Source organism: Sceloporus undulatus, chromosome 3 (assembly GCF_019175285.1).
Source record: "Sceloporus undulatus isolate JIND9_A2432 ecotype Alabama chromosome 3, SceUnd_v1.1, whole genome shotgun sequence".
Lineage (NCBI taxonomy): Eukaryota > Metazoa > Chordata > Lepidosauria > Squamata > Phrynosomatidae > Sceloporus > Sceloporus undulatus.
The window spans coordinates 239,913,924-239,924,264 of record NC_056524.1 but is presented as its reverse complement, the minus strand read 5'-3'; the positions used below and the strand labels follow the sequence as shown (position 1 = coordinate 239,924,264).

At 43.6% G+C, this 10,341-nt stretch overlaps 1 protein-coding gene across 1 annotated transcript in view; it reads right to left on the bottom strand.

Moving 5' to 3' along the window:
* Window positions 1-2,799: 2,799 nt before the first annotated feature.
* AGTR1 (angiotensin II receptor type 1) overlaps window positions 2,800-10,341 on the bottom strand; it is a 54,125-nt gene continuing 46,583 nt past the window's right edge. The window contains exon 2 of the mRNA XM_042460814.1: window positions 2,800-4,404. Within this exon, the coding sequence (XP_042316748.1) occupies window positions 3,275-4,363 (1,089 nt within the window). The 5' untranslated portion in view covers window positions 4,364-4,404 and the 3' untranslated portion in view covers window positions 2,800-3,274. The remainder of the gene's footprint in view (window positions 4,405-10,341) is intronic.

The following is a 10,341-nucleotide window of genomic DNA, read 5'->3' as shown; positions in this document are numbered from 1 at the left end:
GTTGTTTCTGTCCTTAACTAACACAGTATGTGGAGGGTATCTTTAGCAGTCTGGCTCCTTCTCCTCTGGCCATGTGGGAACTGGGAGTTTTTCAAAGTCCAGGAAAATTAACGGCCCAGACATTAGTGGATAAGGTAAATCTTCAGCTGGCATTTGAAAGATCACAGGGATACTGCTGAGGAAATCTGAGAATGCTGTTCTATAAGTGGGGTGCCACTACTGGAAAGGCCCTCTCACTGATAGTAACCTGTCTCCCTTCCTTCAGAGGGGGCACTTGGAGTGGAGCCTCTGAAGACTTTAAGAATTGGGTTGGTAGATATAAAAGAGGTAGTGTGGTGTACTGGTTTGAGTGTTGGACTCTAGCAAACCAGGATTTGAATCCCTGCTCAGGCATGGAAACCTATTAGGTGACTTGAGCAAATCACATTCTCTCAGCCTTAGAGGAAGGGAAGGACAAACCCTTACTGAACAAATATTGTCAAGAAAACTCTGTGAAAGGCTCACGTTAGAGTTACCATAAGTCAGAAATGACTTGAAGGCACACAACAACAACAACAACAACAACAACAACAATGCTACATATGAAGAAATATGATAATTTGGGTTTTGGATTGGCTTTAAACTAATGGTGACAAATCGGATAAAATATAGTAATATCCAAAAAGGTTTATGGACTTTAAAAAAGGATTCTGATTCTGGGGGAGATAAGAAGTTGCACCATGATGAACTGAGCCACTCGACCCTTTATGCTCAGTGACTCTAGTAGGTGTACAGAATTTCTTCAGCCGCATGGATCTTCCCACTTACATTAGCACAGAAGTGGGGAACATGTGGTTTTCCAGATGTTGTTGGACCGCAGCTCCTATCACCTATAGCTCATCTACCCAGTGATACTGGAAGTTCACGTTCAATATATGGAGGGTCACACCATTCCCAATCGTACTTTAGCAGGTGAACCCTAGACATGTTATCTGTCCCTTGAAGTTAATAAGTTAGCTGACAAATAGGGAGCCTCCATGTTTGCAAAGAAGTGTACATGGGTCCCTGTATTATCATGGCTTTGATATTTCCATCTACTCTTGTATGACCACGCACAGCGTTTTGCTCATTTCTGCACTCTTCATAGGATTTGGCTTAATTTCCAAAATAATCCATAATAATACAAGATAACAAGAACAATAATACAAGATAACAAGAACAATTATGACAGTGTTTTCAAATACAAATATATTATGTGGACAATACCTTTCACAGTATTTGAGATACAGAGTATATATCATACAGAATATTGTGTTAAATGATGTAACACTAGAAACAACCAAGATACAATCAACTATATTACCATTTTGTACTGTTTAGAGGTAACATTTATCAGTCATGAAGTTTAATTTTGGGTACAATTACAGTTCTTATATACAGTATGTGTAGATGAAACTACTAAAGGATATGCAAAGTCCACAAGAAAATGATATACATCTTCAACAGATTGCTCATTTTCATGGGGGAGGTGTCTTTAATGTCAGTGGATTGGTGAATCTATTCCAGGCCTTAGTCCAAACTTCAAAGGAACTGTCTGAGGCACTAATGCTGTTTTGGAGATATGTGTCAGCATCTTGAAATAGCGCATTTAAAGTTCCATTAAAAATTCACAGTGCTGTATCAGTTTCATACTGCTTTAACCATCATGGCTCTATTCTAAGGAACATTGGGATTGGTAGTTTAGAGAGGGATTTAGCATTCTCTTCTAGAATGCTTTCTTGTTTACTGTCCAGATCTGCATAAATCCCAGAATTCCTTTTAGCTATGGTAGTTAAAGTGCTGTTGAACTGCTCTAACAGTGTAGTGTTGAGATACCAAAGTGACTGATACCTTTTGGTAGTTTGGCTCACTTTTTTACAAGACAGAAAGGGAGGGAGAGAGGAAGGAAGGAAGGAAGGAAGGAAGGAAGGAAGGAAGGAAGGAAGGAAGGAAGGATTATAAATATTACATATTTTTATGACAAGGAACATTAAATCCAAGACAGAAAAAATGAATTCAAAGATAAAGCTTTACTGTACAATAAATACAAATAATAATCTTTACAACATAAGCAAAACCAACATTGAAAAGAATTGAAAAGAATTCTGCCAGCAGAAAAAAGAAGTATTCTTGGTATGCCTGAAGCAATGGGATGTGGAGTGGCATGTGTGTGTGTGTGTGTGTGTGGGGAGGGGGGGAACAGGACAGAAAATTTCCACATTATTTCAAATCTATATGTTTTTTTCCTGTAGCATGGGGGTCATGCACTGAGCCAACAAGAATTATGAGTTGAAGGCAATAATAAATGAATGTATATAAAATCATTTTGTTTCATGTGTATACTTCTGTCTTATTTTAAAAGCCTCATAGTACTGCATATGTATGCTGTCCCAGTCTTGATCGTCTTTGCCACTGGAATGGGATTTCTGTTTACATATGAAGATGTAGTTCTAGGAAGGTTTTGATTACAATCAAGTTAGCCTACAAGATGTACAGTTCACATTCTTGAAAAAAATGGCATGCCTTTTATTCTCTCTCTCTCTCTCTCTCTCTCTATATATATATATATATATATATATAGAGAGAGAGAGAGAGAGAGAGTAAAAGACATGCCATCCCCCCCCCCCAAGAATGTGAATCTGTATCTATATGTGAGAGCCAATGTGGTATAGTGTTTTGAGTGTTGGACTATAGTTCTACAACTATGGAGACAGGGATTTGATTCTCAGCTTGACCATAAAACCCACCAAGTGACCCTGGGCAAGTCACACTCTCTCAGCCTCAGGTGAAGGCAATGGCAAACTTCCTCTGAACATGTCTTGCCAAGAAACCCCCATGATAGGGTCACCTTAAAATCACCACAAGTTGGAAACAACTTGAAGGCACACAATAACAACAACACAATACTGTATATATGCTCATACAAGTTCAAAAGCAAATTTCATCAAGTTGATAGAATGAAATAAGGAATCGGAGCACATTTTCTAGTATATCGCACGTTGTTCTGAGTTCTACCATGTACTCTTTCTACCCAAGCTTCACCCTGAAAGGCAGGATGTTGATGAACACAGTTGCTGACTTACTAAATTAACACTTGCTGTAAACAGTCAACAGTCCTTCTCATAATGTGAAATGAAAGGTGACTGCTCAGTTTTCATAAAGATGATGTGTCTCAGATGGTTTAACACTTTAAGCTATGGAGGTCGTGTGAGCATCATCACTCTAGTTGCAGAAAACATGTGCTGTTGCCAAGCCATCATTCAATGTCCAAGGACCCATGTTTTCTAGCTTTCTGGATTAAGTTTTCTGATGGAGGATAGGAAAGGGAGCTTGTTTTTGTTGCCAGACTAGCATGCCTGACATTTGGAGGGATATATTTCAAAAGCTGAAGGAAATATTTTCTAAAGTTCTTTCCAAAAAAACCATAAAAGACAGGATTCAGGCAGTTGTTAAAGTAAGCTAGGCAGACCGTGAAGGGCATAGCTGTATCCACAATATCAGCAATGTGACAACCCTCAATCACACCAAGCTGGATCAGCACATCCAGGAAAGTGAATATTTGATGAGGAACCCACGAAAAAAAGAAAGAAAGTACAATTGCGACAATCATCTTAAAAATATCATCTCCTCTTGTCTTGTTCCTCTGGATCTGGTAAGCCTTTTTCAGGGTCTTCCAAATTAATATGTAGCTTGTTAAAATGATCACAAAGGGGATTAAAAATCCCAGCATATTTTTGGACAAGCCTAATCCAACTTTAACCGATGTGCTATTGGTTGTGCTGCTGTTGGTCTCATACCGAAAAGCACAAACAGTTATATTTACTTTTTCAATGAAGTAAACACTGCGGTGAGTCATAACAGGCAGGCTGGCAACTGCTGCTAGCAGCCAGATGATGACGCAAGTTATCCGGGCAACAACCATTGTGCGATGAAGCCGGGACTTCATTGGATGCACTATTGCCAAGTAACGGTCAATGCTGAGGCATGTGAGCAGAAAAACACTGGCATAGAGATTGAAGCTTGATACAGCTGATGTTAACTTACACAAGCAATTGCCAAAAGGCCAGTGATAATCCATGGCTGTGGTGGCTGCCCATAATGGCAAAGTCACTATAAAACACAAATCAGCCAAGGCTAAATTGAACAGAAAGATACTTGCCACAGTTTTCAACTTCATGTAGAAGTAAAGGACAATCACTACTAAGCTGTTTCCAAATATACCTGTGATGAAAATGAATGTGTAAACAATTGGCACCATAATCTTGATGTAGTTGTGTCTTCCCAGTGAGGTACACTCAATCTCGACCCTTTCAACAGTCTCTTCTGTAGACATATTTAGGACCATTTTGTTAAGTTCAACTGGAGGAAAATTGAAACCAACTTTATCTGAGAGAGAAAGAGAAAAAAAGAGGAGATTATTAATTTTATTTTGTTTTTATATTAAAATGTATTATGAGCATACTCAAACAACAGTTCTTCAACAGTAGTTCAGGCAGATGTTTAAACACGGCAAGAAGAAAACAAAATGCAATGAAAAGGACAAAGTCAATTGTCATTAGAGTCAATCAATGAGAAAAGGGCAGAAGTGGATGAGTTAGTTGGTGGGCCAGCATGGTGTAGTAATATGAACATTCTGGGGACCAAGGTTTGAATTCCCGCTCAGCCATAGGAACCTATTGGGTGACCTTGACCAAGTCAAACGTTTTCAGCTTCAGAGTAAAGCAAAAGACAAACCCCCTTTGAACAAATTTCGCCAAAAAAACTCCATGATAGTTGGAAATGACTTGAAAGCACACAGCAACAACAACTGTCACACAACAAAGAAGCCATCTGTCAGGATCTGTGGACTCAGTTCCCAATAACTAGGAAAACATCTTAGTGTGATTGAAAACAAAAGACTTTTTTCTCTGGACATCAAGACAGAAGTTCACAGTCCGAGTTTTTTATCGGAACTGGGGATCTGATACCCTTACTGTGGTATTAGGATTCATACAATCCAATCTCCCCTTCCTTAAATCCCTTTGATCCCGATCAAAGCAACCTTTCATGTCCTTTTTTCTCTCTCCCGTGTTTACCATTCAATCACCCTTAAGGGAGGAAAGGAAGTATCCTTCCTTTACAAGCCAAATCCTCTTGCAGGAAAGGCAGGGTCATAAAACTACAGTGGACCCTTGCCTTACGCAGGGGATCCGTTCCGGACCCCCCCCGCATAAGGCGAATTCCGCCTATGCTGGAGCCCCATTCTTTTGAATGGGGCTTGTGCACGCGGCGGTGTGGTATCTCCACGCGCCATGGGCGCACGTCCCATTGATCTGAATGGGACACACCGCCCTTTGCACCCCACGTGCTCCCCACAGCCTGAGCGCGTAAGCTCAAAGCCGTGTATAGCGCGCCCGCGTATAACATGGTTACACTGTATAAGTTTTCATCCCATTACTATTTGCCCCTCCACTTGTTCCCACATCCACAGCATTCAATTGATTAATATACAATACACTTTGATATTCCCATATCCATCCTTCCAATAATTCACCAGGTTATCACAGCATTACATTGTTATATCAGCATGCCATCATATCATCATGACAGAACCATACACATGGGTCTGACATCCTGCCATCCCAGGAGGAATCTACCATTTTTAAAAATTCAACCTCCCCCTCCCACCCAGCTTGCCAGGATATTTTTCATGAAATATTTTTGGCATCTTTGGGGCATCTAGATGGTGGGCATATACCCACTCGGTCTTGGACTCAGGAAAATGTTTCCAATGGACCAAGTACTGTAACTTGTCCCTATGAATCTTTGAGTGCAAAATCTTAGCTATTTTAAACTACTGTTTCCCTTCTATTATCTGCGGTGGGGGTGGTCCTTGATCCATCCCCCATGGGTTCGTAGCTAAAGCTGGCTTCAGCAAGCTAAAATGGAACACTGGATGTAGATGTTTATAGGACCTCGACAAGTTTAACTCCACAGTAACTTCGTTGACTAGTCTTTTTTCAACAAATGGTTTCACGTAACACATTAAGGATAATCAACCAACTTCAAAGAAATATGGCAAGCAAACTTTTATGCAATTAGTAAATCAAGGCATTTAGGAATCAAAGGCCCGGTACATATGGGCCCTTTGCAACGCTAGGGTTGCCTGGGGGCGGAGTACCCACATGCATCGCAACCCTAGGATGTGATGAGGGCATAACAATGGTGGCGCCCTATATACATAGGCATCGCCATTGTTACATAAGTGCTGTGCGGCATCTGCATGGTGCCACATGGCGCTTATAAATAATAATAATAATAATAATAATAATAATAATAATAATAATAATAATAAATTTATTTATATACTGCCTTTCCAAAAAGATCAAAGCGGTTTACAAAATTACAATTAAAAAATTACAAAACACATAAAATGCACTTGTTACGCTGCCGCCGTGGCTTTACAAGAACTCACTTTTTGCAGGTTCTTTTTCCACCGCTGGGAAGCTGTGCGGTTTGGCGGCTGTGGCTTCCTTCTGGTGGAAAAACAGGCACCGGGAGTCCGCCCTTTTTGAGCGGTCTGTTCCCCCCAAAATCTAACCAAATGAATCTCAGAGTCACCACTTTCTAGAACTATACCATCAAAACATGACTATCAACCACGTTAAATCTAAGTTCTAAGCACAATATCAATATGATCGTGAACAGTATAAGGACAAAACAATATGGCACATCATCATAGACAATACAAAATTTCTAGTGATCAAAACAGTCTAAATCCCACCCATTTGATCTATCAGGGAATCATGGAATCGTAAACACAATAAATTGAAACACAGGCATTTAAACAATCTAACTTAAAGTAAAAGCTTCATTAGACACATCACACTAGGTCTGGTTTTTCCCTTTTCCCCAACAGTGAAATATCACCATATATATCTTTAAGAATGACATAAGGTTATCCCCAACAATTGATTAATTCATTTTAAGTACAACTGAAGCTGTAATGGTCTAATGCAGGGGTAGGCAACCTGCGGCCCGCGGGCCGGATGCGGCCCGGCAAGGCCTTGGGACTGGCCCCAGGATGGTCCTGCCGCCGATTGCTGCTGGAGCCTTTGGCCTCTCGCGTGAGGACGTGGGGCCTTTGGCCTATCAGGAGGAGGCGGGCAAGGGGGGGCAAGCGGCAGGCAAGGGGGGGAAGGGGGGCAATTGTCTATAGAAGCCTCTGAATCATGCATTTATATTAACATTTTTTAAAAAATCAGCAATTTTGCATGTCCTCCATTTGAAAATTTTGTCCTACATTTGTCCCAGTTTATTTATTTAATTATTTTTTTAAAACAAATTATTTAATTATTTATTTTTTGGCTTCGGCCCCCCAGTTGTCTGAGGGACAGCAACCCGGCCCCCGGCTCAAAAAGGTTGCCTACCCCTGGTCTAATGTCTCTGTCCTGGCTTTCAGGAGTTGTATCCTTCAGGTCCAAAGTTCTATGAGCGTTTGGCCTCAGTGTAGGCAGCTATTGAGCTGCTGGAAATTTTCTTCACAAAGTCTTGATAGTTGATAATTTGTCCACTGGCCTCAGCCTTTGGATTTACAAAACCCATCTCTGTCAGATGGGCTTGTCAGTGCAACCTGTGGGCTGTCAAAACCATTACTGGCACCTTCACCCTCTGAGTGACTTTTACAAGTCCCTCCCCAAAGTAGAGGGTTATTTGGAGCCTTGTCCAGCCATGTGCCCAAGGTTTCTTGGCTGTCTGACTTACTCCTTTGGGCTGGAAGGAATCTTATTGCTAAGGTTCCATGGACAGATTCAGGATGTGGATGCCTTGAGGGCTGTATCCTGTAGGCTGGGAGGCTTTCCTCCTTGTGGTCTCAGCCAGGCTGTCTTTTGTGACAAGGAGACCTGTGGGACATGGTTTTCTCTGGATAGTCACTAAGTCTTTGTTTTTTGGGCCCCCTCCATCAGCCTTAGTTATCCGCCCTTTTAACCACTGGGCAATGGGCTCAATCTGTGTGGGCTCCTCACCAACGTCCAAGCTATCTCTCATCACTTTCCTGGCCCCCATACTGTCAGAGCCTCCAAACTTCATCGCACGGGCCCTGGAATGGGCCCATTGTGTGCCGAAAAGGGGGCGTTCTGGGAATGGGATGGGTCCCAGAAAGCATTTTACTGTACGGAGGAATGCCGCAGCTGCTGCCGGGCGTTCCAATCGCGTCCCTGCTCCGTTCCAGGGGGTGCGATTTTGGAGAATGCTTTTGAACAGTTCTCTTCGTGCCTCCTGGAATGGAGCAGGAATGCGATTGGAATGCCCAGCGGCAGCTGCAGCATTCCTCCGTGCAGTAAAAGGCATTCTGGGACCCATCCCATTCCCAGAATGCCACCTTTTTGGCACGCAACAGGCCCATTCCAGGGCCCGTGCAATGAAGTTCTCTGTCTCTAGGCTTCTTTGGGGACTCCGCAGTTCGGGCCTCACACACATAGCTCTCTAAAAGTTCTTTAGCTCTGAACCCCCCCTGGTATCATTGTTTTGGGGTTTGGGCTGCCCTCCGGTTGTAGTCCCCTGTCCCTGTGTTGACTCCGCCTAGGGCCTCTTGTTGGTTTAGCTTTTCGTTATCCTTGTCAGAATCAGAGAATTCTGTAAGTCCCTTGGGGATCCTCAGTTCAAAGGGGGTTATCAAGTATAAATTTGGTTTGGAGCCCTGAGCCTCTGGCTCCCACTCATCTGCACAGTCCATCTCCTAATGGGGAGTTTATCACTATCCTTTTCCACAACTATTTTTGTCAAGTCTCTGTGAGTGGTGGGGTAGCCCAATCAGTTTTCCTGGATAGCTTTGCCTGCGTGCTCTCGCCAAGGGGCCAGCTGAATCCACACAGTTGCCATTCTTCCTTCCGAATTTAAATCGGGAACCTGGGTATGCTCCCTGAATATTGGATCATCAAAACTCTGTTCTCTTGGCCTCCACTGGGTCCTGTGGAATGACCACCTTCCCAGTGTTCTGCCACCCCAAGCCACACCATCCCAGTCTGTTCAATGGGGGAGGGGGTGCCCCTCCCATGAGGGTGTCATCCATCTGCTGGAAGATGATGGGGCTTTCTAGCTTCTTGGTGTCTTGGTGTCTAGCTTTAGTTTCATGGCTATATTCAAATTTACAAGCCCTCAGGTGCAGCCCCAATTTATTGCTGCCATCAAGTCCACACTTTCTTCTCTCCTCAGATTTATGATCTTAACCCTCAGGGTATATGAGGGAATTTCATCACTCACCATTGGGGTTTAGCTGCTTGGGTCTGGCGCCTGCCTCCTGACACTTCCTGAGGCAGGCCAGGGAAGTTTCTCACTGGCTCGGCATTGTCCCCCGACTTTGTGGCTCCTGACATTTCCTCTGGTTTCAAGGTATCTCTGTTGGCTACCTTCAGTGCCTGACTGCCCGATGTTCTCTGATTGAGGTGGGCGCCTCCTTTGTTGACAGTCTGTATTGGTGGGCTACCATGAATGCCGGTAAGTGTCTCAGTCCTACAGCTCCTCTATCATACATCGGCACCAACCAGTCTGACGATTTGCCATCCAGGTGTGCGCCCATGCATCTCACTTTGTTTCCTTCGCTGGGAAGGTGTTTCCACTCATTCATGTACCCAGCTGCCTGGGCCAGAAAGAAGGGTAACTGGCTCACCCTGTTGGGGCTAGACTCTTTTCTTTATACAGAGGCACTTTCCCTCTCCAGTTTTTGAATTAGCCCTGTTGGACATGCCAAAGCTTTTAAGTTTCTGAGCAGTGCTCATCCCCTCCTGGGCTCCCTCTGGGCCAACTAATCCCTGGGTTTTGGGAGTAGTGTGGCTCTAGCAACCTCCTATTGGCCCATGGTCTATCCTATCCCCTCAATTCCCTCTACTTGCCTCAGGGGAAACATGGGGCCCACAACTTGGGTGCTAAAACATAGAATTTCAGATCTCATCATTGCTGCGGTAGCACCCTGGCATGGTCCCCCTCCTTCTTTTCCAGAAGTTCCCTTCTCAAGGTTCGGCCCTTGCTGGGTTAATTGCTCTGAGGTGATGGCTCATATGCTCACTGGGTCCTCCGAAACATCCCACTGGGTAGCCCCTACCATCGGTACGTCCTCTGAAGTGGATGGCAGCACCTCTATATTTATTCTGGTCCTGGTTACTCCTGATTGGTCTGCCTCTGGTACTCTTTCTTGTCTTCCCTGTTGAGTGAGTTGGTCGGCTAGGCTCTCTAGGGTCCTTTTTATGTCTTTCCCCATTTCCAGTTCCCTGGCTTCCAAATCTGGATCTCTTGCTTCTCTAGTGTTCCTGGCCATCAGGGCCCATGCCTTCAGTTCCTGGGATC